Genomic DNA, 26,581 nt, shown 5'->3' on the forward strand with positions numbered 1-26,581 from the left:
AAAAGGGACTAAAGACAAAGCCCAGCAATGAACACAACAAACAAAACAACATAAAATTTAACGAAAACAATATTTATTTGCATGTTTTCACGGGGACAATTATCATATGTCACATATACATTGTTAAATTTTATTGAAATTGTGTAAAGTGGGGCAAAGCATGTGGAAAAGAAAAACTAATATACAGAACATGTTGTTTAAGAAACATAATATACAGCGATATTCTGATAAAGAATTAAAATATACAGTATCTTGATCGACAAGTACGTACAAAGTTACATTCCTTTATTCGTTTTTATTTCACTGAAAAAATATTGGACCAAAAAAAAAAAGTAGCCTGATCACAAATGGAAAAGCTCAGGTGAGGCCTTAGCGTCCACAGAGGTGGACTTGCATTGCCTTTCCAGAAGCTTTTGTTGACTGACAGATTTGCTGTTGCTGTGCTGGATGTGCTCTCTCTTATATAAATGTTGCTCTCAGTGGAGAAGGTGACTGCTGCTGTCACACTGTTGTGAAATAAGTCCTTATATGCTGCACATAGGCACCTCCTATGTTGCTGCCACTCACATTAAAAGCAGCATCTTACCAGCTTAACACAAGTGTCAAATAAAATTAAAATAACAGAAACACAGCATTTCCATAAGCATTCATCAGAAAAGGCAGATTTAGCAACACTTTTAAGAGAAATCGGGGCACAGAGATGGTTTGTGTGGGAGAAGCGTACAAGCATCAGCTAAAACAGATGTGACAGATTGCGGATGTACAATCGCTTTATGCTTCACGATGTGGTTTGGCCAGCTTGTTGAATACTCTCATCCCCTCTCAAAAAGAAAAAAACAAAACAACAGCTCACTGTTTGCCCCCAACGTAAAGGTGAGGCCGTTACAGCAAAACTGGAAACCCACAGGATGCCATCGAGCACAGACGTTCGAGAGACACAAGGTGCACGTTTCTAGACGAGGAATATATAAAAAACAAAAACACATCGAAACACAAGTGCGCGCGATCAAACGAGTCAACCGAGATCACATTCAGAGCACATGTTTTACCCATTTTTTTTATTGTTTTTTTGTCAGTCTTTATCAAAGACTTTGTCAGAGGGAGAAACATTCAGAGAGACACATTCGCAAATCTTAACAAACATACAGTACAGTACATACAATCAGAGTTAGATACACATTCTTTTCATGCAATTCAGTGGAAACATCTGAAACCCGGCTGACCTTCACCTTGAAGTTTTCCGTTTCTACTCCCACTTCTCTGTTCACCTCCTATTTACAGACATTCAACGTTATTTGAGGCCACTAATGCACCAGGCAGATTCTTAACTGGAGGTGTGCGGGCGCTGATGACACTGCATGCAAAATTATTTCTTTCTTCTTCTTTTTTTATTTTTTATTTTTTTAAGTGTCCTACCCTTGGTGAAAGAACAGCACAGTGAAGACAGTGATGCTGGACTGCTGAATTGCTGTTTTTTTTTTCTATTAATCACTAGTTAAGTGGTTGAACAGGAAAAAGCATACAGGAATACTGTCCACTTACAGTAAAGCTAGTGTTGATCTTTGGTCTCCCAAAATATGGTTTTGGACTTTTGACATTTGAAGATTAAAGATTCTAAAAGAAGCCCTCTAGATATTCAGATGAAGACATCAATATTACGGGCTGTGTAGGTAGGATTTGTTGCTTGAATTAAATATTGTTAGATGAGTAGAATTTCTAGATATATGTGGCTAAAAATGGTTATGCGTATTTGTCTTCTGCATGCAGCATGAAGGGACTATTAGGCTAGCCTAGCTTTTATATTTTTTAATGATTATTAAGTGAATTAGCAGCAGCTCATCTCACTTATGTGAAAATATACTTTTGAAAAGCTCTAAATCTCGAACTTGAAATTGGCTGAATAAAGTTGTAGCTGCTACACTTTGCAAATATGGCTGCTGTTAAAATGTAGCTATGTCTACGGTGGCCCTGAGAGGTCACATGCACTGCAACTGTAGAAAACACCAGCAAAACATTAACATTTTGCAAAAGCACCACAGAAGTTGATTAAAACATAACGGACATAGAAAAAAAAATTCTGACAAAACACAATGGACACTGTAGGTACATGGTTGCTGTTAGCCGTTTACTGTTAGCTGTTAGCCAAAAACATTTTTGTTGTGTTTTGTTTGGTTTTTTTCTGTTAGCTTCTCCAGTGTTTTTCTTTCCATTTCCATTGGGTTTTATTGAACTTCAATTATTTTTTGTGTGATTTTGCACCATTTTTCATTTTTGCTGGTGTTTTATTAGGCAGCAGTGTGTTTGACCTCTCAGGGCCACTGTATATATCATCACTAAATGTCGCCCCATCAGTTGGGTAAATACTGGTAATGTAGGGCGTAAAGTATGAGCCACCTATTTAGGTTGCCAGATTATATATCTCGGTCTATTTGAGCTTTTAAAGCTAGGCTAACCCCAATGCCAACCCCAGTGCCATCTGATTAAATATGAAACAGTGCAATTCTGCAGCTGCTTGATACCCTCATAATGTTTCTGCACACAAGCTCTCTCTCATAAAGGCTGGGCAGAAAGAAAGCTCTGGAGTCCTAACCAGTGGCCTCAGAACCGCCTTGTCGTAGTCGTCATATGAAAAGGTCCTGAAGGCAAACATGGAAATCTGCAGAACATGGCTATGCATGAGACGGCAAGAGGAAGCGCGGCCAGAGAGGAGAGAGAGAGGTAGTAGTGGTTTCTCAAACCTTCTTCTTCTTCTCCACCTCAGTCTCCTCCTCCTCCTCCCTTGCATCAGAAAATGTTTAATGGAGAGTCTGATCCACGTCGTTTCTCTTCTCCTTTTGTGGGTCGTTGGCGCTCCATCGAATCTCAGATAGACAAGCTCATTTCCACACGTGCGCTGTCATGTGTGCCGAACTTGGAGCTGCTGAACCTCCCATTTGTTGACCACTGTATCCCATCATACCGCTGGTGTTGTAAAGATTCATGCCGGCCATGTGCTGAGTCATCTGAAGGGCACAAAATGAACTTTAGCAACGGATCCACTCCTCTCACAACTTTCAAAACCCCAAAAAACAAACACACACCTGACTGATGTTCCACTGTAGCTGCTGGGCTTGCTGGACTCCATAAGTCTGCTGCTGGGGTAATGCGGGCAAACCCCCAACCTGCTGCTGCTGCCCCATCATCCCACTTTGTTGCTGTCCTATAATGCTGTTCTGCTGCTGTACCATCATTCCAGTTTGCTGCTGTCCCATCATTCCTGTCATGTAGGGCGACGGCACAACGCCGCTAGGCTGAGCCGTGACACCCTGAGCGCCCATTAAGCCATTCTGCTGCCCCATCATGCAGTTCTGCTGAATTCCAATCATGCTGTTTTGTGGCACTGCCATCACCCCGCTCTGTTGCTGCCCCATCATGGCCATCTGTGATGTCATCATAGTGCCTCCCATTCCCCCCGCCTGGGCTAAAGAATGGTATGGACCATACGGGTGTGTTGGATATCCCATTTGGTTCATGTACAAGCCTGCTGAGAGCAATCACAGACACCAATAACGATGAGCAGACTATCACCGTGTCAACATCCAGATCTGGACCACATCTGACAGAAATCTTATAAACTCTTACCATGTGCAGCCATACTGCTGGCATGTACCGAGGGAGTGGAGGCGTACAGGGAAAGAATGGAGTCCTTGGATAGTTTCTTGACAGTGCCCTCCTCTGCTTTGGGTGCTGCGTCTAAGAACAAGCTCAGATTCTCAGGCACTGAGGCAGTCACTCTGCTCTGAGGCATGGTGCTGGAAACAGACTGGACAGACACAAGGCAAAGATGAAAGTCTGTCTGAATGTACGCAAATAAAAACTCAGCAGCTTATAGCATGTACAGTGTGTTGTCTACTACCGTGCTTTTTGTAGAGGAAGCAGGGGAGGGGGCTGCAAGGGAGCTGAAGAGATCCAGGGCAGAGTGTGCAAGGGCTGCGTTAGACACCACTGGGCTCTCATTACTGTCTGGAACACATCCTCCACCATTAGACACCACAGGGCTTGGAGCTGGGGCATCTAATAGAGGTAATGATGATAACAACCGTTTCAGGTATCCACGTTCAAAGCAGCTCATCTAATTAAGATTCAGCTTTCTGTCCTAAAATAGATGCCTGGCATGTTTATTTGCTTTTTAGGTGCAGACTTGCAACATAAAGCAGTTCTATATTAAGACAGCAGTTTCCTGGTGTGCAAATTTTTTGGACTCTGTGTTAGTGTAAGCGCATGCGTGCAGGTGCATAAGGCAGAATACCTAGTCCAAGCAGGTCTGTGACAGACTGGGAATCTGTCTTTGGGCTGACGTCCTTTTTCTGTCACAACAGAGAAAATCAGTGTAATTAATGCAACAATTCTGCACTGGCGAATGAGTCTGTCTGCCGATTCTTTTACTCTTCACACTCACTAGTGGTATAAAATGACTGTTCCATTCAAGTCACCACAATAAAAGTTACCAGCTTTTCTCTGCCTTTTGTTGACGCCTTTTCAAATACAGGGATGACCTGTATTTGATAATTAAGTTTAACAAGAATGATCTACAATATGCATCATCTGTCCAGATGCTAAAATGTTTATATCACTTCAATTCAATTTTATTTATATAGCATCAAATCACAACAGTTGACTCAAGTTGTTTTGTTTTGTAAGGTACAGAGTTTACAAAAATACAGAGAAAACCCCAAAAATCAGACAAGGAAAAACTCCCTTTTAACAGGAAGAAACCTCTGGTAGAACCAGGCTCAGGGAGGGGCAACCATCTCTGGCAACCGGTTGGGGGTTAGCTTTGGACCTTTTTTTAAAAATGTTGTTCAGGCTTGAAGACAGGGAGTGTGGTTGCGACGATTGACTACTACTGCATTAGACTTTGGTTGCCTCTTGATTTTTTTTTTTAAATCAATTTAGCAACTTAACAATATAATAAACAAAACCAAGATAACAAAGGCCAGAATGGAATCTCTGGTCTATGATATGAACATGGAATGATGCACCTACCAATTTCATCTTCTCAAATACAACTGGCTCCTTTGGGATGTTGTCACAACTCTTTTCTTTCTGCACAAAGAAAAGAAGTGGTTTTGTTTGACGACACTCAAGGTTGGTCGAGGGTAGCAGGAAAGTAAGAGAAATTCACTCTCCAAACCTGTTCTGCAGATTCTGCTGGAGACACAAGAACAAACACGTGGATCTGTTTGTGTGGACTCACCCTGAGCATCTGGATGTCAATGACTTTATCCATGTATTTCTTCTTTTCGTATTTGTCCCTAATAAAGATCTCGGCAGCCTGGTCTGTCTCGGGACGCTGGAAGCACTCGGGTAAAAAAGCCTCGTAGAGCCGTTTGGCCTTGGCATTTCCCATCTCTTGAACACACTGGGGATACCAACGGAGAACAAAAAAACTGACACATTGCAAAGAAATCTAGTAATGTTCAAATGCAATATCCAAGGTGTCCTTGTTAAAGTGCGGTTATATGAAAAAGCAGGATTCTTACAGTGAGAGCTGTAGAGAACTAAAGAAAAAGTGCTGACCAAAGAAATCCCCTCACACTGAGAAACATCACGCTGACTGTCTTGTCTATCAGACCAGACGAGATGAGCTGCATACTAAAGAGAAAGAGGCTACTCGGAGGTGGAAAATCGTCAGTTATACTGTATGTGAAAATACCAACTACCAGATAAAATAAGCATATATACATAGAATAAAATTACTAAATTACAAAAAATTATATTGTTGTTTATTTTCTATCCATCTCTATATTGCATGGAAATCTATTTTATTTAAAGGTTTTACTTTCTGAAAGATTTTCACAAAAGAAGCAACAGCTTAGAATTTTGGGAAAACAGGTGTTTTCTTGTTAACAGTCTTATGCAATGAACAATACCACCTATTTTAAAATTTAACTTAAAAATCTAAAGATATAACCAGCACATTTCATTTGTGTTGCTTTACCATAAAGACTCAAAACAGAGTCAGCCAAACATGTCTGACCATTTTAAAACAAACTCACTGATTAACACAATAATCTTATTTACTTCAACTTTTAAGTAACCAGTTTAAAAGTGAACAGTAGTGGTTTTTCTCGATCTTATGCTAAGCTAATTGATTGATTGTGATTTGGATTATATCCACAGTATACCGCCCCCCGCCCCGCCCCCCATTACACATGTTTTACTGGGTCATAATACATCCCCTTAGTTTATCCTCTATCTGAAATAAGCTGTCTCTTTAATGTGCCACTCCTTAATAGACAACCTTCTTCTGATTGGATGCCCCTCACTTGGCTTCCACAAACAGAACCCATGCCTTGTAAGCCACCTTCTAGTCTGAAATGACCATACAAGGAAATTTGAGCCAGGCTAGTGTCAGTTAAGCTAATTAGAGAAACTTAAAAACAAACAGACAACCAAAAAACAAATAAGAAAGCCAACATTTATAGCGTTTAATAATCAGGGACAGTTCAAAATATTTAACCCAATATTTAAAAGCTTTTGGGTTTTTTAGTGGTTATGAAACTTTCATAGTGAAGACCACTGACCTGGACTTGCTCCTGCGTCCACTGATCCAGGTTGACAGACTTGACCTTGGAGATGTGAACCCCCAGGTTTCGATGGATACCAGCACAGCGGATACAGATGAAGATGCCCAAATTCCAGGATGCCCATCGTGGACCTGGAAGAGCAACGGGGGGAATGAAATTTAGAGGAGAGGAGAGAGTCTTCGCAGAGGAGCGATGCAAGGAGGTGGTGATAAGCCAAGCTAAACGTATAAAAGAGATTTAGGTTAAACAAGAAAGAGGGCTAAGTGAGTAGACTAGAGAAACATGAGGGAAAAAAACAATTAATTTTAGACCAATTATAAAGAGACAAGTCTGAAACCTCAATTATGAGTCTGAACTCAGCAGGGAGCACATCTAATCCTGTGTAAGTCATGCGGTGGCCTAACACATAACAGGATCCAATACGAGAGTTAGCCTACATAACTGAGAGGCGAGAGGAGGAGTACAAAGTCCCACAAACACGCACCTCACACACACAAGCAATCACACACACTCAGGGCCTGGATACCTGCAGGGATGATTACTCATTTGATCAAGAGCCTGTGTGTGTGGGAGCACTGTGATCTGAGCCAAACGTATGGATCCACTCAGATTTTGTGGAGACCTGTTTATTGCTTATGCTGCATATGTTTTAGCTTAAAAGCATGCTTGCAAATCTTTCTTCTATATTCAGAACATAAAAGAAATAAAAACATCATAGATGAGATCGTTATTTATTTATTTTTGCTCAAGATATGCAACCATCCTCTTTGGGGACTGCACTCAGCTTCAAAGATAATATTTGTGCTGTTCTTACATCTTTACCATATCTCCCTCCTCCTCTTTCCTTGCCTCCATCTCTTTCTGCGACTCTCTGCCTCCACTTCTCCAAACCATCTCTGCTGTGAGTCCCTGCAACCCTGCTGCCACAGGTCTGTGCACTGTGGCCTTCACGCCACTAGGGGGAAGAGCAGCTTTTCGATTTGGATTTCTCCTCTTCTGGCAGATAAAGGCATTGTGCAGAGCTTAAGAAAAGGCCATTCTATGCAAATGAAAGGGGAAGTCGAGTTTGAGAAGGGAAAAACATGCAGCGCCTTCCTCTTTTCCTCTGAGAAAAACACTGCAATGAATAGGCTCCTTCTTGAATCCTACTAGAATTCTGTTTGCACTATTAAGAGTTAGTTTTCAGTTTTCTCCATCTTTTTAAACTGCGAATCACAAATGCAAAAAACACCATGTGCACTGGTCTTCCTCACTGTCTAGCTGCAGCATTAGCTGTCTACTGGCTAATAATAGTAGAATTACTCTGCAAAGCCTGCTTAGCCACTGTACACGCCGACACAGACACAGAGAAAGACAGAGACGCTGTCAATAGTGTTGAAGTCCCTGAACACTGGAATTAGTTTGTCCTTCTCATCTCTTATTCTAATGCTCCCTCTGTGCTCTAGCCGCCATTTCTTATCTTTCTCACTACGGCTGCCTCCCTCATGTTCTCCTTTGTCTGCTTATATCTCTTTCACACCAGTTCCATTTCTTCCTTTCTGTTTATTTTCTGCCCTCATGTTTTCTGCGATTTGTGGGAATGCTTTTTCCATTTGCATATTGAAAAGTTTCTCCTTTTTTTTTTTTATAGCAATGCACAGTTTTGACTGATGTCTCTACAAAAAAATAGGCGAGTCTATAATAACAATTAGATCAGCTGTCATGAAACATAGTTTAGGTGCTCCTGATGTTCAGAAGATGAATCATAGCTGACCTGACCTCTTCTCAGTCATCATTATGAGGCTGATGTCTGTGCTTTTAGCTGAAATGTCTTCGAAATTATGGCATGCGTTACAATAGCTTAACTTTGCTTTAACAGGCAGAGCCCAACCACTATACGTTTGTATTTTGTCCCTTTAGACACACAAAACATAGATTTCCCTAACATCTGTTACGTGTAACTCTTTGTTTACTCATTTGGCCTCGTTTGTCTGACTCTCCTCGGATGGTTGTTTGGTTGTTATGTTGCCAGCAGGGAAGCTGTAGAGTGCCGTCTGGTAGACAAACTATGCAATGTAAATCCCCAAAAGTTGATTCTGTCATCTGGATGTAGCGTTTTCAGTGGGAGAAACGTTTCATCACTCATCCAAGTGACTTCTTCAGTCTCAGCTGACTGCAGGTTTCCCCAATCTTATAGACACCTACAGGCCAGTGGACACTCTTTCAATGATAAGGATGTACACATCCTGGACAGGGAGGAACGCTGGTGTGAGCGCAGAGTCATACGAAAAGGGAAAGACCATCTCTGAATCGAGGAGGGGGCCTAAGGTTACATCTTTCGCCATCTTACAATGCTGTGATTCCAGCCATTCCCCAACTCTGTGAATGGTACTCACGGCCATGGATCAATTGTCTTTGATCAATGAGCTTTGATCAGTGGTTGTTGATCAATGGTCATGAGAATTTGCATAATTATGATGAAGGTGCCCTCCCAGCCCATTGTTCCTTCAGTGGGCTGGTTTCAGTGATTTTGCAAATGTACGGTTTATAAGATTGGGGAAACCTGCAGTCAGCTGAGACTGAAGAAGTCACTTGGATGAGTGACCAAACGTTTCTCCCGCTGAAAACGCTACGTCCAGATGAACAGAATCAACTTTTGGGGATTTACTTACCTGGATGATATGCAATGTAAACATTGATAAATTAGTCAGGTTTGATCAGGAAGTCATAATGTGTAAAATGACAATATTCTGTTCAAGTAACTCAAAGTTGGTGGGTCCTTAGTAAACAGAACCCACTTTGAGCAGCCAAAAGAAGAAGTTTATTGGTGTGGCCCTTTACAACAGTCCCAGTTTCTCATGTCGCCCCTTGGGAAAATTAATTCCCAACCCCTGCTTAAGGGAGGTAGCCAGCCACCTATGTGACTGGAGCATGCATGTCCACTAGTAATTGACAGTGAACAACCTCACACCTTTTCTTTCTTGATTAACGGAATTACACTAAAATTCAGCTGTAATTTCTATTTATTGTCAATTAGGGAACACTTGTCCTCGCTTACTTCTGTGTTACACTGTAACACAACTCAAAACCGCACACCCCTCTGAAACCCTAAGATGTAACAAACGCCGTAACAAACTACTGGAGTGGACATGAGGGAACGGAGAAATATGTTTCTGTCATGGCTGGTACAGCATTCAAAATAATTAATAACACATAATGCACCATGCACAAGCATGAATACTAGTAACAGTGTTGGCCACTTACAGTGGCTTGCAAAAGTATTCGGCCCCCTTGAACTTTTCCACATTTTGTCACATTACAGCCACAAACATGAATCAATTTTATTGGAATTCCACGTGACAGACCAATACAAAGTGGTGTACACGTGAGAAGTGGAACGAAAATCATACATGATTCCAAACATTTTTTACAAATAAATAACTGCAAAGTGGGGTGTGCGTAATTACTCAGCCCTCTGAGTCAATACTTTGTAGAACCACCTTTTGCTGCAATTACAGCTGCCAGTCTTTTAGGGTATGTCTCTACCAGCTTTGCACATCTAGAGACTGAAATCCTTGCCCATTCTTCTTTGCAAAACAGCTCCAGCTCAGTCAGATTAGATGGACAGCGTTTGTGAACAGCAGTTTTCAGATCTTGCCACAGATTCTCGATTGGATCTAGACACCAGACAGGTCAGGGATAAAGTTATTGAGAAATTTGAAGCAGGCTTAGGCTACAGAAAGATTTCCCAAGCCTTGAACGTCCCACGGAGCACTGTTCAAGCCATCATTCAGAAATGAAAGGAGTATGGCACAACTGTAAACCTACCAAGACAAGGCCGTCCACCTAAACTCACAGGCCGAACAAGGAGAGCGCTAATCAGAAATGCAGCCAAGAGGCCCATGGTGACTCTGGACGAGCTGCAGAGATCTACAGCTCAGGTGGGGGAATCTGTCCATAGGGCAACTATTAGTCATGCACCGCACAAAGTTGGCCTTTTGCAAAGAAGAATGGGCAAGGATTTCAGTCTCTAGATGTGCAAAGCTGGTAGTGACATACCCTAAAAGACTGGCAGCTGTAATTGCAGCAAAAGGTGGTTCTACAAGGTATTGACTCAGGGGGCTGAATAATCACGCACACCCCACTTTTCAGTTATTTATTTGTAAAAAATGTTTGGAATCATGTATGATTTTTGTTCCACTTCTCACGTGTACACCACTTTGTGTTGGTCTTTCATGTGGAATTCCGATAAAACTGATTCATGTTTGTGGCTGTAATGTGACAAAATGTGGAAAAGTTCAAGGGGGCCGAATACGTTTGCAAGCCACTGTATGTAGGTCATAGGCTCTACAAAGATTCACCACAAAAGTCCAAATCAGCCTTTACATGCTAAACCGATAAACATACCCAGTAAAAATCAGCACCGTCACTGTTAGCATCTTGACGTTAGCACTTAGCTAAAAGCGCTGTTATACAGTTCAACTGAGCTGCTAGCATGGCTTCAGAGTCCTTTTTCCATACACTGCCTGTTATTTTTCTCCCCTCATGCGAAGATTTAATCTGCTTCCAGCTGGGTATTATGAATGTTTGGAGTCATGGTCCTCAGGTGTGCACCCGAGTGCGCTGATCCGGTGAGCCGGGGGAGCAGAAAGAGCACACAGATGAAGGCTACATTTAAGGCAGATCACACCTGCACACCACAGAGAAGCAGCCTTCTCTTGTTCCAATCAATGCTATGCTTGAGTAAGAACCCATATGCAGTGCGTCTGTCCGGCAGCACTGCACACCTACAGGTGCTTTGAACAGATATACAAGGAAGTAGGTGGAGGAGATGTCTAAAAAGGGAAGAAAAGATTGAACCAACGATCCCTATGAATCACTTTTTCTTTGTGGCTGGCATCACAGTGAGTGTAGACTGCTCCACCGTTCACCAGCAGCAGTGAATACATGTCCTCTTTTCTTGATGTGATCAAAAGAGCAAATGCCAACATCATTTAAAGGTCTAATTAAATTCTCCAGGTCTGACTAATAAGTCCCTTTCTCAGTTTTTACACGGAAAAGCATCCAAAAGCAGAGACAACTGATGAATCACCCTGGCAAAACTAAATAAATAATTAAATAAAAAAAATGGCTGTGGTCATGGTTGTGAAACACGCAGGCTGAAGCACATTAGGGGTGGAGAAGGCAGAGCCACAGCGAGAGCCAAAAACAGAGACAAGCAGGAGGGGATTTTTATAGTCATCAAATGGTGGACTTTAGACGTCCTGCTGGGGTGTAACGGGGGTATGACGAGCAGAGAGCGCACACAGAGATCTGTAATGAACTTCGCTGTCATTTACACACACGTATTTGAATGCTTTTCCATACCATTTCTGGCGACTTAGTCATTAACTTCTCATCTTAAACACATCTCTGTTAAAAACCCTGTCTGAATCCTTACAGTTACAAACACACAGGTGCACACGTTACACAAATACACTGGTCCACCGACTCTCACACACATACACACTTGTTCATGAGCAGGTACATATGGTCCATTAGCCTACATCCCACAAGGATAAATGGTGCTCTCTGCATGTACCCAGTTAATCCCACGGAGCATCTCAGCCATCAGCGGATCCCATGCCCTGCTCCGCCGCCACACAAAACACACGCTCATGCATACACCCCTTTGTCCCTTACTCTCTAGCCCATTAGCATCTAAACCAATCCAGATACCCTGGAGCCACCCAGTGACCCAATCTGAACCAAGCAGATGGAACCTATTGATAATTTACAAAAGGCACACCCACCATCTGTGTTACCATGCAAACATCATGACTGTGATCCTGCAGGTGAGTAATTGAGGTCGAACAGTGTTACATATAAAAAGATGAGTAAGGTAGTCCAAATTTTTAGTCCTGCTTTTATGTCTTTTTTAATCTTATTGCCCACATATTGTTTTTATCCCCTGAAATGTTATAAGGTTATTGTGCTGAGTAGTCATCTGTGTTATTTGCTTAGCTATTAGAGCAATCCCCTACACTAAGATAACCACTATCTATAGAACTAAAACGCATCCTTAGAACCAATTTATCACCCGGTGAAACAGTAACAGCACAATTCATGTGACATAACTTACCTTTGAGGAGCTCACAGCTATATGATTTTTAGGTTTTTAATAACTGCTCTCTTTAAGCTGCTCCTGACATTTTGTCTGCTTCCTGTGCGGCCAATTCACAGATAAAAAACCCCAGCAGACTGACGTGTGACCTTATTATACTTTTGTGTGTTTTTCCTACATGGTTGTATAAGGCTGAATCACCAATCAGTCCAAACGGGCAACTCAGGGGCCACGAGAAAAGTCGTGTTTAGGATAGTCTTACGGAGGGGCAATATCTTTATGTTTTATCCTATAAATTGTTACAGTGGTCAGTGCTCATGTTAAAAATGGCCAAAGTTTCAATGTACAAGAACTCTCTAAGAGCCCAGCTCAGCCTCAGACTGATTTTCTTTTCACTCGTTCTGTGTTTATACACCACTTTGCATTTAATCATTAATCTCTGGCTCTCCTCCACAGTGTATCTTTTGTCCTGTGTCTCCATCCTCTCACCCCCAGCCAGTCATGGCAGATGGCTGCAGCTCCTTGAGCCTGGTTGTGCCGGAGGTTTCTTCCTGCTAAAACGACACTTTTTCCTTCCCACTATTGCTTAGCGATTGCTAAGCTGGCGCTTACATATTCAGCATTCTTAAAGGGATAGTTCACACCAAAAGCAAATGTATGGGTTTTTCCTCTGTTTTGATATTCTGTGTTAATAAAGTTAACTAGTTTTGGTGATGTTAGCTGTGCCTTCTTTTCATTATAATGGAAATACATGGTTAAAAACTGCTTACTAACTCAACAGTAGCATCTTTTTCCAGAAATCGTGACCCATTTACTCCAAAACACTACGGTGAGCAGTTTCTGGTATGAGTCCTTTTCTTGGTAAGGAAGCATGCAGCTGACAACATTACAGCTCAGCTGAGGAAGGACTCCCTTAATGTTTACATCCTGTCACGCTGTCACTAGCACGAGACGCGTGTGTCCTCCTGCGCAGTGATACGATTTGCAGGTGTAAAAGCAGGATCAGGGTTGTTAAAAAGGGACCCAGCAGCTTATTTGTCCCAAAGCCCTTTGCAGCTTAATCTGGCCATCGCTGTGTATTAGAGAGTTGTGCGCACAGCAATGTAGCACGGTGCCACCCTCTCTCTGGTACTGAGGCTCTGTACTTTGTGCCAGCCAAGGACACACGCGCAAACAAACACACACCGACACACACGTCCAATAACCTTCTTCTCTGAATGGAAATCTCTGCTGACTTCTCATTGGATGAGATTAAAAAGGGTCCGAGGGGAGGAGGGGACTGAGAGCTCATGGTAGAGGTAGACAGCCTGGCATCATCAGGTGATATCACCACAGCAACCAGGGCCCAGCATGAGTAAACACAAGTACAATAGAGACAATAAGGGAGACATGCTTTTATGCTCATTCAAACACACATGCACACACATGCACGCACATGTACACAGCCCCTTGAGACTGAAGCCAGAGGTTGAAGTGTTGACTACATTATGCACCCTGCCTAACCCTCTGCCTCTCCCCCTGTCTCTTTATTATTTCCTGGCAGTATTAAGGATTTACTGGAGGGGTGTGACTTTATGAGGAAGTGGTAGAAATAAATAAACAAATAGCACACAAAGTCATTCAGCCCAGAGAAACAGACAGAGACAGGAAGTTTGCGGCGCACAGGCAGTAATCTACAGTCGGAGAAAGAGATATTGTTAAGCGGCGCAGTATATAATAGACAGGGGAATGTCTGAGAGTGCTGCTGTTGTGTGTTTGCATTCGCTGGAATAAACACGTTCTTGGCTCCATACACCACACCACTTCCTCTCTGATCATCCTGAGAGAGGGAGGGAGAGAGGTAGGTGATGAACGTGCAACGGCAATCAGGTGCAAACAAGATTAGACCAAACCCCATCACGAGCCATATGGCCAAAAATAAAAAAGAAAACCTGATAAGAGAGAGAGGGCAGGGGAGGGCACTAATGTGCTTGAGGTGTGCACTTGTGCGGCTGTGCACGACTCGAGTGTGTAGTCTGGACTCTGTACTTACAGTTTTGAGAAATGCACTACTCAGCAAAGAGGTAAAAAACACTCTCTGAGCATCAGCTCAGATCACAGAGTCAGCCAGGACTTTGTAACCTTTCAAAATAAAAGCTTTTTATAACAAAATAATATTTGCTGTTCTTTAAAACTGTATTCATATTTACTGGAAAATTTTTTATTTTGGAACAAAACATTATATTTTAAAAATCAAAAATAATAAGATCTGGCAACCTGTCCAGGGTGTACTCATGAATCACACAGTCACATGTCAGTCATTTTCTTTAAACCCATTGGTGGTTAATTCCCTTACTCGCCAGTGGTTATTTTTCCTGTTGTGACCACAATTCAAATTTTTACTGTCATCCCACGGTCACTGCTCGTCACATTGCTGCAAGAGCCTTCCTGTGTGGACACCCTTTTAGCAAATTGTACAAAGATTTTGTAATGTGTGAAATCTTGACAGAAAACATGTTTTTGTTCGTGTGTGTGGGTGTGGTTGGCAGGGATGTCGAGCTCTTACATTGAAAATCTAAAGAGTTCACACCAAGAGAGCCTTTGTGACCATGATTTTAATATGCAAGAAAAAGGAGAAACGTAGTAGTAATCAAACTTGTGTAGCTAACTTAAATACCCTTTCTCTCTCCACATGTGCCTGATTTGGGAGTAAAAAGTCATAAAATTAGCATCGTATTAGCATCACATATGCAAATATAATCTTCTAAGGTATCATTTATTCTCTGTGCTTCTGAAGTCTGCGCCTTCAAACAGTATGTAAATAAGCTGCAGGAGCCCAATCATACTGTGCTGTTTTCAAACTGTCCACTGAGAAGTCACGAGTGTGTTTGCCTGAAGGCGAACAGCATCACTTCTAAATATCTTGTTTAAAAGAGCACCCAAAGGCAATAGGAACATTAACAAAACCCTGCGTTGTTGTATTCATAGATCTGGTGACTTATTCAGTTTAAATACAACTAAGACCTTGTGGTCACATGTCATCTTACTAAAGTAATGTACAAATGTGTTTTAAAAGGAAAAAAATGTCTATCACAAATTAGATACAGTATTAACATCCTCCCAGGACAGATGATGTGCTGTACTGACTTGACAGCTGGAACTGATTTTTTCTAAAGCTTTAATTACACACTTGAACTTGTATAGACTTAGCTGACTATACAGTTTAGCCTATAGATGTTAGATTTTTTTATTAAGGCAAAACTTTGCATAGAATTCGGTATTATTATAAAAAAAAGGATACTAATATGCTCACTACTAAGTCTGTGTTTTTAGTCTTGGACTCTGCTAAAGTAGCTTTGCATGAATCAGAGTTCAGAATAATCCTTATTTATCTTCATTTAGATCTTCCTATGTCTGAGACAAGCCAAATCTGATTGGTTGCCCCTTGTAAACAGAAGATTGACCATAAATTCTCTGCCTGAAAATACCTTGTTGATGTTGGAGGTTTGAGGAGAATGGCCAGACAGATTTAATGTTGAAACACAAAGAATCACTCGTTACAACCAAGGTATACAGAACAGCATCTCTGAAGGCACAACAAACTTTGAAGCAAATGTACTTCAAACCACAGAAGATCATACTGGGTGTAAATCCTGTCAGCTGAGAACAGGAAACTGAGGCTACAATTCATACAAGCTCACCACACATGGACAACAGAAGACGTAAAAATGTTGCCCAGTCTGATGAATCGAGATCTCTACTGCAATATTTGGATGTTAGGGTCAGAGTTTGCTAGAAACAACATGAAAGCATGGATCCATCCTGCGTGGGGAATATTTTCATACCAACTAAGCATCGTTTAAATCACCACAGCCTACTAGAGTGCTGTTCCTGAGCATGTCCATCCCTTTATGACCCCAGTGTGCCCATCTTCTGATGGTTGCCTTTAATGTTTGCCAAGTGGTCAGTAACTTTCGCATATATAGTGAATACTCCCATTTTAAACTGGGGTCTGTCTACACATATCATTCTCAAAGTTTGTATTTACCAAGGGTGTCCTCCTGCGTTACAGTGATTTGTGTACACACAGCGCTTCCTTTCAAACATTTAGAGTCAGTGATGTTGATCTCGATAAGCCCAACACCGGCTGTATGCTCTACAGAATCCACCCACAAGGCCCACACAACATGCATGTAAACAAAAACATTCCTTTTCCAGAAAAATATGCAAGAGCTTTTTAACTAACATAAGGAAACAGCCCCACGGCCTCATCAACTTGTTGATGGCTCATCCGAAAACCAAATAAAGAGCAACCTTTGAATAGTCTGTTTGTTGACTCAAGACTCTGACTGAGTGTATTTGCGACCAAAACACCAGTGTTTACCCACCCCTATGGCAAAAATAAAGGTTCAAGGCCTCCTTGAGGCAACACACAAATGAACACACAGAACACCTGACAGTCTGATTATGGTGATTCAGTGTATAAAAAGACAGCCTGGCTCCACTACAATCAAGCAACTCAATAAGTCTCCTTGCTATATAGGTAATCACTGAGAATTGCAGCTCAGTGTTGTAAGAACATTGCAGTGCCTCTTTGTTAAGAGTTGGGTTTCACTGCCTGCTCCCAGTCTGCAAGAACAGTGTGTTCAGGGTGACTCAAAGTCAGCACAGGTGCCTTCAACTCCATCTCTGAGCGGCGATAGCTGGAGTCATTTTCACTAATGAGCGCATTTTCTCACTTCATCCCGCCACGCAGTTCTCACCCTTTAAACCCTTTTTAGATCCTATTACTTGAGGTAGCTTGGCATGATGTAACTGCATGCCATGCTCCAGCCGTGTAAGGATGTGGCTCCACGTCTTTGCACCATAGTACAATGCAATTGGCCGAGGGATGATGAATGCAGTGCAGCATTTTTTTTTTCCAGCGTAGTAAACGATCAAAGAGGGTCGATTCAAGCGCCGGGCGCGCGCCTCGGGCACAAAACCCGGGGAAACATGACCCTGATGGAAATCACCTACCTTTCGATTCACAGTCAGCGCAGTATTTGTTCTCCTCCAGCGCCAGTAAAGAGTTGAGGACAGCCTGGTATCTGTCAACGTCTTTCACAGATTTGCCCGTCATCATCCTCCTCCACCACCAACACAACAGTTCCTGCGGTCTGTGCCGGCTATTGCCAAACGAGCCCTTAACAAAAAAAAAAAAAGGAAAGTGTGAGCACGGGCGATCTGCTCCGCCGTCCCTCTTCTTCCTCTTCCTCGCCGTGGAGCGCAGAGTTTGCTTCACGACGATGGGATGATTGCCTTTCAACCAACCAGCATGCGGCTTATTCGAGGTGAAAATACCCCCAATCAGGACGAAGAGGATGCCATGTGATGTCTGAGATTTAAAATGTGATGCTGACTTTGAAGCACATCTGTTACCTATCACTACTATATTCTCTCTGTGTGTGTGAACCCCCTTCCTCCGTCTTTCTCTCTCCCTCTCCCTCTCTCTTCCTCTCCCTCTACCTCACTTTCTCTCTCTTTCACACACGGACAATATCTGTAGAGTTAAAAGTTATGTTATGAGCAAGAGTAATCACTACACTTATTGAGAAAAAACTTTTTTAACGACTATAGGTTTAAATTATTTGTCAAGGAATCTTACAATTTTATAAAGCAGGCTTTTAAAACTCCCAATTTATCAATATATTGCCCATATCGCCATCGTGTGGTCAATTATGGGAAGATTTTGTTGAGACCAAGAATTTGCGGTCCTCGGTTCCCCTCCAAGACGCCAGAGGGCGGTAAGATAAGCAGCTGAACAAAAACTGCGTCAAACACACCCCTAAAACTGTAGGAAAAAATGGGTTTCTTTCAAAATAAAGTGTATTATCTGGTGTTATACATAAGAGGCTACATTTGTCTAAATATCGGCAACAACAGAGTGTAATTTTAAAGGCTTTTTATTCCTCATTGCACCGTTTTCTTTAGTTTCAATGGTTTACTCGCGAATTTCCCGCAATAAAGCTTTTACTTTTAAGTAAGACCGGAAGTTCATGTTTCTATCTCATGACGCTTGATACAGCGAGAGCGACTTAAACAGGCGATTACGGAAATAACTGCTTAGCCCGAATCAAATAAATAAAGGATTAATATCGAGTGCACCACCTGTGTAAGCCCGTAACACCCGTCACAATGTCCAGACAAGCCAACCGGGCAACAGACAGCAAGAAGATGGTAGGCGACTCCCACAGGATTAAAGGCAACATAGCAAGCTTAGCTAGCAGGATGCTAACCGTGGCTGTAAGGCTAAATTAACAACTCACTCATGTCTCTGAGCTGAGCTACTCGCCAAATTATGCATGTTTATCTTGCACGTGTGGCTAGGTACAAGAGGTATATTTGTACCTGTTTAACATTTATTTCACTGTTGCTTAATGCCGGGTTTGGCTTTGACAGGAAGTGGAGCTACAAGCTAAGCTATGACAACAAAACACAAAAACACATTTAAAAGCTATTTCTTAAAGGATTTTTCAGTTGAACGTATATGAATTTGCAATTTATTAACTGAGCTGACTAAAACTGTAATATACCTTTCTAAAAACGACGCTAAAACACTATTTTCCAAGCAGGTATCGTAGCTCCTGTGCCGTGACAGGTCATTCATGTCAGCTGTGGCTATAATCTTAACAGTTATTTTATGGTCATAGCATTAGATCTGTATAGCTTTTAAAGTTTGGTGTGAAAACTGAAAGATCAGCAATAGAAAAATGTGCCACATATTAATGAAACGTTATTCAATCCTAAGCTGGCATCAAACGTTAGTTCAATTCTAGGAGCTGCCCTGGGACGATCTGTTTAACTTCTAGATGTTCAAAAATATCCCATCCCCAAATTATTATTTAACTTAAAATTTTTTATATAGGCTTTTCTTGCTGGTAAAAAGGTTGTCATTTGTCCAGATTTGTGTGTGGCAAACATAACGTGATCTGTGTGGTTTCTGTTGGTTTTTTGTTTTTGTTTTTTAGAACTCGGAGTTGTTCACACTGACTTATGGGGCCCTGGTCACCCAGCTTTGTAAAGACTATGAGAATGATGAGGAGGTCAATAAACAGCTGGATAAGATGTGAGTACTCTTTCAAGCAGGATTTTTCCTGTCTTTGAACGAACCATTTGCTCCACATACAGCAAAGGCATTTTTTTTAAAGCACAACCGACAGACATCAGTGCTTCAATTTGTGACCATTTGAATAACAAACTTTGAATTTAGCTCGAGTCTTGCCAAATCCTCTTTTGGGGCTCACACCCAGCTGTCGGTTGAAAATTGTGTAAATACTGTTAAATGCACTTGCTGTGTGAAACAAAAAAAGCATTACTTAATTAGAAACACAGAAGGTAAACTTTTCCATCACTTAAACAGTAACTAGGTACTTTATGAGGTACACCTATTTGCTGCCCTTCAACACAAATTCCTAATCAGCCAATCACACCTCAGTTCATTTAGGTTATCCTGTCTCAAGCTGTTAGGGAGGCAACAGTAACTCAAATAAGCACTTGTTCCCACCAAGGTATGTAGAAGAGCATCTGTGAATACACGGTGTGTCAAACACTGGGATACAGCAGCAGAAGTTCAAAAGCACAGCGCTTTTTCTGTGTTAGCTGGCTTGACACAGTCGAAAGCCCCAGTCACCGAAAATAGCCACCACAGTGCTTTTTACCACCTTTCTGTTAAGCTGGGTTTCTGCTCTGCTATGTGAATGATTACATAAAAATAGTGATTTTACAGGTCATGTGACTCTTCTTTCACACAAAGTGAGTATCACCTACTGCAATAAGAGACAGATCCTCAGATAATGATCATAAAATGGTGATTAAAAATATACCAGTAAAATGCACCATTGTCACAAAGAGAATGCTACTGAAGAACATTAATCTTGGGATTTATTTCACACAGCGGTAAATAAACAGTTCCATGTGCTGCTATTTATTTTAAAGGTGACTGCGGCACATTTGAGCTTTGAATCTTTGAACTAGTTCCATTTAAACATTAAAGGTTTCTGTTCTGTAGCCTAACAAAGGAGATGTGGAAATCATTTTACTTTGTCAGCAGAGGAAAGTGAAATGAATGTGTTTTGTTCTGGTAGCTGCAATTCCAGCAATGTAAAAGAGATTTGGCACCAAATTAAAAAACCTGTGCGAACATGGTCCATCCAGCTTATTTTAAACTGAAAATTGGAACATAACCTGGTCAGGTCTTCAGCATAAGTTACCACGGTGATTTAGCTAGGTAAAAAGAGAGCCACTTTTGTGACACAGAAAACTGACTTTTAAGCTCGTAAAAGCTTGATAAGCTATTAAATAACATGAAGGCATGGATCAGTCCGGCATCAAGCTGGTGATGTAGTAATGTGTAGTGTATCCATCTTCTGATGGTTTTTTCCAGCAGGATTAAGTACCATGTCCCAAACCTCAGATCATCTCAATCTGATGATCTGAGGTCAAAACAAAGGCACCCTTTGTTTAATTTATAGTTAATAAGTTCATCTATGTACCATTAAGTATGTGCTATCATTCAGCCTGTTTAATTTGATACATTAAGAAACATAAACCTGGCTCTTCTGGTAGATAATTCCAAGCCGCTGAAACTCACTACATAACTGTTATGATGTGCAGGTGTGCATCACAAAGCCATAATGCAATAAACACACAATTTATAACATCATACATAATTTTGAACGTATCACAGGAAGTACAATGCTGATGACAAGGTATTGCCGAGTATTCTGTACATGAGTATTTATCTGTAACAAAGTTCAGTTCTTCTGTCTCGCATATGTTGAGCCTGTGGTTTTCAGTGGATGCTCTCAATCATGCATCCTTTGGGATTTTTGAAGCCTCTTGGGTGACTCTTTATAGCTGACAGCTTCATTATACTCTTTAAGCGTTTTCCTATTTTCAGTTCATAACATAGCTTGACACAAAATGGAGCAAAGACGTAGTCTTATCGGATTTCATTTCTTACACTGCTGCTTCTCCTCTTGTAAGTTCTTTGGATGGGGTCTTTTGAAGAAGCAAATATTTAATATTAAGACAGAAGAATCTTAGGAATGCCAAGCAGGAGACAGTACTCCCCCAGAATAAATGGTAAATGGCCTGTATTTATATAGCGCTTTACTAGTCCCTAAGGACCCCAAAGCGCTTTACACATCCAGTCATCCACCCATTCACACATACATTCACACACTGGTGATGGCAAGCTACATTGTAGCCACAGCCACCCTGGGGCGCACTGACAGAGGCGAGGCTGCCGGACACTGGCGCCACCGGGCCCTCTGACCACCACCAGTAGGCAACGGGTGAAGTGTCTTGCCCAAGGACACAACGACCAAGACTGTCCAAGCCGGGGCTCGAACCGGCAACCTTCCGATTACAAGGCGAACTCCCAACTCTTGAGCCACGATCGCCCCAGAATAAGATTAAGACAAAATGATTGGTTTCTAACTTAAGAAATTTAAATTATCCTGTCATGCTGACAGACCTTTGGACTGGATGTACTTTGTTTCTCTGGCTGTGCGGTAACCCTGAGCTGTCAGGACGGGGCTCGTCTTACCTGGCCTTAGAAGGCAGTGAATCTGCACTGCCCAATCTGCCAGATGCCATCCAGCTGGTTAGAGACGGACCATGTTAGGATTGGGATGCATCCATTGGCTTCAGACTCTGCTGTTAGGTTAAGTTGTCTGGACTCTTTAATCAGAAATGTCATTATTTGGCAAGTATATGAACCAAAAATATTTTGAAGGATTTGAAGCTGTCTGCCTTGGCTTTACAGTTTGCCGCAGGTTAGCCTGTCATTTCCCCCCAACTACTTTTCCTTTAATATAAAAAGAAAACATGACTTTGTCTCTTACCCACTTCTCTCTCTCTCTCTCTGACGTTCTGACTTCCACAGGGGTTATAACATTGGTGTGCGTCTGATCGAGGACTTCCTGGCACGCTCAAGCATCGGCAGGTGTCAGGATTTCCGAGAAACAGCCGATGTCATTGCTAAGGTAACTGGAAGGTTCCAGGCCAATCAGAGCATGACCATGGACTTCTCCCAAGATAGACAGAGGGAAATAGGAGAGGGAGGAAGGGACAGAAGGGACAGATTAGAGGGAACATTTCTAATAAAACACCCTAACACAGGATGGGTGAAAGAGTGTCAGGATAAGGGTAAGGGGTAAGTAGACAAGAAAAGCTCAAAACACAGAATGAAGCATATTTCTAAACTTTATGCTAAAATCACATTCGTGTGAGTGTGTAGAAATGATCCGATGTGAAATGTGATGCAAATTCAGTGAAACATCTCTGGTTTGCCATCTTTGGACTTTTATTTTGAAAGAGAACCTGTTAAGCTTTTCCTTATTTTCTCTAACATATTTGCTGTTGCTATCATAGACGCTCACATTTGTCATGGCCAAAGTAACAAGTTAAGAGTAATCCCTATGAACCAAAGGCTCTAAATACTGGCTGTGAGCACAGAAACCACACCCACCTGCTATTCAAACTTTCTGGTAGTGAGCGGCAGCCAATTAGAAGGTTACAGGCCTTAAAAGGAACAATTTATTTATTTGTTTATTGTTCGTGTAGTAGATGTAGTGATGTGCTTTACCAAGGCCCAGTATAAGAAAAATAAGAATTATTTTCAAATGTGAATCATGCATAGTTGTTAAAATAGCTGGAAGTTAACAAAATGGGTCTCTGTTCAGCTTTGGCAACAGGGCTGCATAACTGAGTCTGGTTTTATACTAAGTCACCTGGCTGTCAGTTTTTCCATATGACTTCCTTGTGACAAAAGGACACAGACAGACCAGGAAGGCGGCTCTCGGGCACGTTGAGCCTCTTCAGTTGCTTTCGAGGTGTTACATCTGCGTGCAAAGGGAGTCATTCCACAGATGTAACAACACTCCAGCTCAGGGACCTGGCTCGTGGTCATGAAGAGAGAGGTCAGCTCTGTAAATGGAGGACCACTATGGGACAGCGGTTTGGAAGGTGCAGTGAATGACTGCTTCAGGATATCTCGTGACCTCTAGCTAAACTCTGAAATCACCTCAGCAATTCTTCAGTTAAATAGATGGAGAAGAGGTCTGTTATGTGGTCACAACAGATTTTCTACAGCTGTGGATCATATTTTCATTATTATTCTGTGGCTAGTGATGTTTAAAAACTGGAATAAGGACAGCAAACATTTTACATATGAGTGCAAATCTGCCCAGGCCAGCTTAATGTTGGAATTGGAGCGTGCAACTGGGATTTTGTTTGCGCCATTGAAATTTTATTTGTCAGAAAATGAGAAAGCCTGCCGTTCCCTCTATGAAAAAGTGATAAAGAAGAACAAAAGCCAAAAAAACTGATGACTTTATCAGAAAATATTTGTAAATGATTAATGTTTTTTTTCCCTTTTTCTCCTCTGTTGTTAATATTGGGGTCTTCATTAGGTTGCTTTTAAAATGTACCTAGGAATCACCCCAAGCGTGACCAACTGGAGCCCTGCAGGAGATGAGTTTTCCCTTATCCTCGAGAATAATCCACTGGTAGACTTTGTGGAGTTGCCAGATAACCACAGCACACTCATCTACTCCAACCTTCTGTGCGGCGTCCTCAGAGGAGCCCTGGAGATGGTAAGATAAACCTCAGAAGTTTTAAGGTGCCGCGTGTATAGGATGTATGGAAAAATATAAAGAAACAATGGTGATATGGTTCCAGTGCACAGTTACATTTAGTTTATGCCGTAAAATGATGGCATACATCTTTAATGATGTCTACTACCAATTTTATTTTGGATTTCCTCTAATCCACACAGGCTCAAACAAATACATATATAAATACATTGGTAGAGTTTATTTAAATTGGTTGGTTTTCTGGCACAGACCTGGTTTTTAAGTGTAGTCCACAAATTTCCAATAGGGTAAATGGACTGATTCTTATATAGCGCTTTTCTACTCTCCCAAAGTACTCAAAGCGCTGTATACAACAAGCCACATTCACCCAATCACACCCATTCTCACGAGCACTTTCTCTACAAGTAGTGCTTTCTAACTACATTCACACACATTCATACTCCGATGGATGCATCGGTTAGTATCTTGCCCAAGGATACTTGACATGCAGACTGGAGGAGCCAGGAATTGAACCACCAACCTTCCGATCAGTAGGTGACCTGCTCTACCTCCTGAGCTACAGCCCCCCCAGGGTGGAGTTTTGGGAAGTTTTCAGAATGTTAATGTTGGCCAGCTTTATCCATTCCAACACCAGTTTTGTTGTGTGTTTGGGATCATTGTCTTGTTGAACACCCAGCTGTGTCCAGCCTTCAACAGTCAAGATTTTGATTCTAGGTGAAATAGAAAAATTTTGAGATAGTTGTCCTCCTTCACTCGTGCATGATGCTCCTTTTTTTTTGCTGCCAACACCATACTTGAGTAGGCGCCGTGCTCTTAGATTTGAAAGCCTAACACATCTCTTGTCATTGTGGCCACATAGCTCAAACTTTGTCTTATCTCACATTATACTTTTCTTCCGAAAGCTGCTTGATTTTGGAGCAGGTGCTTCTTTCCTGGTCAGCACCTTGTCAATCTATGACAATGTAAAACTTGCTGTGGACATAAAACCTGATGAACATTCATGCCCATGATGAGATACAACTTCTGACCACAACTTTAATAGTGGAAAATGAACAAATGAGGATAAAAGTCTGTCTTCCTTTTTGTTTTTTTTAAAACAAAATCTTTATGAATGTGGTTTAGGTCCAGATGGCGGTGGATGTGAAATTTGCCCAGGACACTCTGAGAGGGGACAGTGTGACAGAAATCCGCATGAAGTTCATTAAGAGGATTGAAGAAAACCTGCCTGCGGGAGACGAGTGATGGAAACGCAGAGATCACCTGCATCCCACAGAGGGAGGACTGATTTAAACACAGAACACTTTCACACTTTAAAAGATGAACACGATTCACACCATCAGACCGCATGCTCAACTTTAACAGGATGGTTACTTTTCTGGCAACATAACATCTCTACGAGTCGATGTGAGCATAAGAGGCTGATGGATGATTCACTAAAAATACCTGAATCGACTCGTAGCTTCAGTTTGACCATTTATTTGTTACTAACCCATGTTTAAAGACTCTCGTTGACATCTTTTTCTCATGAATAAAGTGTTTCGTTTATTTTTGATCGGCACAAGGCGAGTAAGTCTTATGCCAAGTTTTTCTTTTTTTTTGGTTTGTTTGGTTTTTTTTGGTCTTTTTTGGTCTATCTTCTTTGTTTTTAATGAAATCACACTTTATTGCTGCCAATTATTTGGCATGTTAATTTATGATGATGTTCAGTAAAAGTGACATATTTGATGCGATGCTTTTCTCATCCATTTATGAGATTTGAAACCTTCTAACATGCCTGCTTGGGGACCTTGAACACTTTAAACCAAGCTCTTTCTTACACAAACACACTAAATGTTTCAGTGTACTGTGGAAGTTATTTCTTTGGAGCTGTTCTGCAAAGGCAAACAATAACCGACCTTAATTTCTCTCTTATGTTTGTTCAGGGCCCATAGAAGCAATTTGCATGGGTGCAGAAAAGTCACCAGTTGGGGCTGTCACACCTGTGAATAGCTCCCTTACAAGTAATGAACAGAACCTCTCAGTCAGACCTGCTGCACACCTCATCAATAACTTAAAACACAGGCGGCCATTCATGAGATGTAGCACATGCACACACACAATCTATCTGTGGTTCCACATTTGAAAGGAAGAAAAAAAATTGGTCTGGCTACAATGAGAACATTAGCAATATTTTCTTAATTCCTCATTTTTATTCATTTTTTTATTGTGTAACAGAACAGCAAGAGTACCAAACTCACGAGTCTGCTGAAAGCACTTAGAGATTGAGATTGTCAGATAGGGATTTCCTTTTGGAGAAATCTGTCAGCCAT

General features: G+C 41.6%; 2 protein-coding genes across 3 annotated transcripts; one reads left to right on the top strand and one right to left on the bottom strand.

Annotated features, from left to right (window-relative positions):
* Positions 1-51: 51 nt before the first annotated feature.
* On the bottom strand, positions 52-18,094 carry smap2 (small ArfGAP2). 2 transcript variants are annotated; one of them, XM_085262619.1, is made up of 9 exons: positions 17,650-18,094; positions 6,567-6,700; positions 5,237-5,401; positions 5,026-5,085; positions 4,289-4,346; positions 3,896-4,053; positions 3,622-3,802; positions 3,081-3,520; positions 52-3,002 (listed from the first exon to the last, which is right to left on the bottom strand). In XM_085262619.1, exons 1-9 carry the CDS (start codon positions 17,753-17,755, stop codon positions 2,877-2,879), a joined length of 1,428 nt encoding a protein of 475 aa, XP_085118745.1. In that variant the 5' UTR covers positions 17,756-18,094; the 3' UTR covers positions 52-2,876. The 2 variants fall into 2 exon arrangements, with proteins under 2 accessions (XP_085118745.1, XP_085118744.1); XM_085262618.1 differs by having other exon boundaries at positions 3,081-3,523; positions 17,650-18,092.
* Positions 18,095-18,669: 575 nt separating this feature from the next.
* trappc3 (trafficking protein particle complex subunit 3) lies at positions 18,670-26,002 on the top strand. The gene is made up of 5 exons (XM_085262674.1): positions 18,670-18,849; positions 19,641-19,738; positions 22,562-22,661; positions 24,090-24,272; positions 25,395-26,002. The coding sequence occupies exons 1-5, from the start codon at positions 18,808-18,810 to the stop codon at positions 25,512-25,514; spliced, it is 543 nt and encodes a 180-aa protein (XP_085118800.1). The 5' UTR covers positions 18,670-18,807; the 3' UTR covers positions 25,515-26,002.
* The last annotated feature ends 579 nt before the right edge of the window (positions 26,003-26,581 follow it).

This window comes from Mchenga conophoros, linkage group LG22, assembly GCF_057382185.1.
Source record: "Mchenga conophoros isolate Kocher_MC1m ecotype Shallow Benthic linkage group LG22, M_conophoros_male_GT1.1, whole genome shotgun sequence".
NCBI classification, from domain to species: domain Eukaryota; kingdom Metazoa; phylum Chordata; class Actinopteri; order Cichliformes; family Cichlidae; genus Mchenga; species Mchenga conophoros.

Excerpts from the sequence above, each read along its gene's own strand:
- smap2 (XM_085262618.1), bottom strand. The coding sequence starts at position 17,755 with ATGATGACGGGCAAATCTGTGAAAGACGTTGACAGATACCAGGCTGTC. Across the intron at positions 5,402-6,566 it reads GGACGCAGGAGCAAGTCCAG|TGTGTTCAAGAGATGGGAAA; the intron begins GTCAGTGGTCTT and ends TGGTATCCCCAG. Across the intron at positions 5,086-5,236 it reads TTGACATCCAGATGCTCAGG|AAAGAAAAGAGTTGTGACAA; the intron begins GTGAGTCCACAC and ends TTCTTTGTGCAG.
- trappc3 (XM_085262674.1), top strand. The coding sequence starts at position 18,808 with ATGTCCAGACAAGCCAACCGGGCAACAGACAGCAAGAAGATG. Across the intron at positions 18,850-19,640 it reads CAACAGACAGCAAGAAGATG|AACTCGGAGTTGTTCACACT; the intron begins GTAGGCGACTCC and ends TTTGTTTTTTAG. Across the intron at positions 22,662-24,089 it reads CAGCCGATGTCATTGCTAAG|GTTGCTTTTAAAATGTACCT; the intron begins GTAACTGGAAGG and ends GGTCTTCATTAG.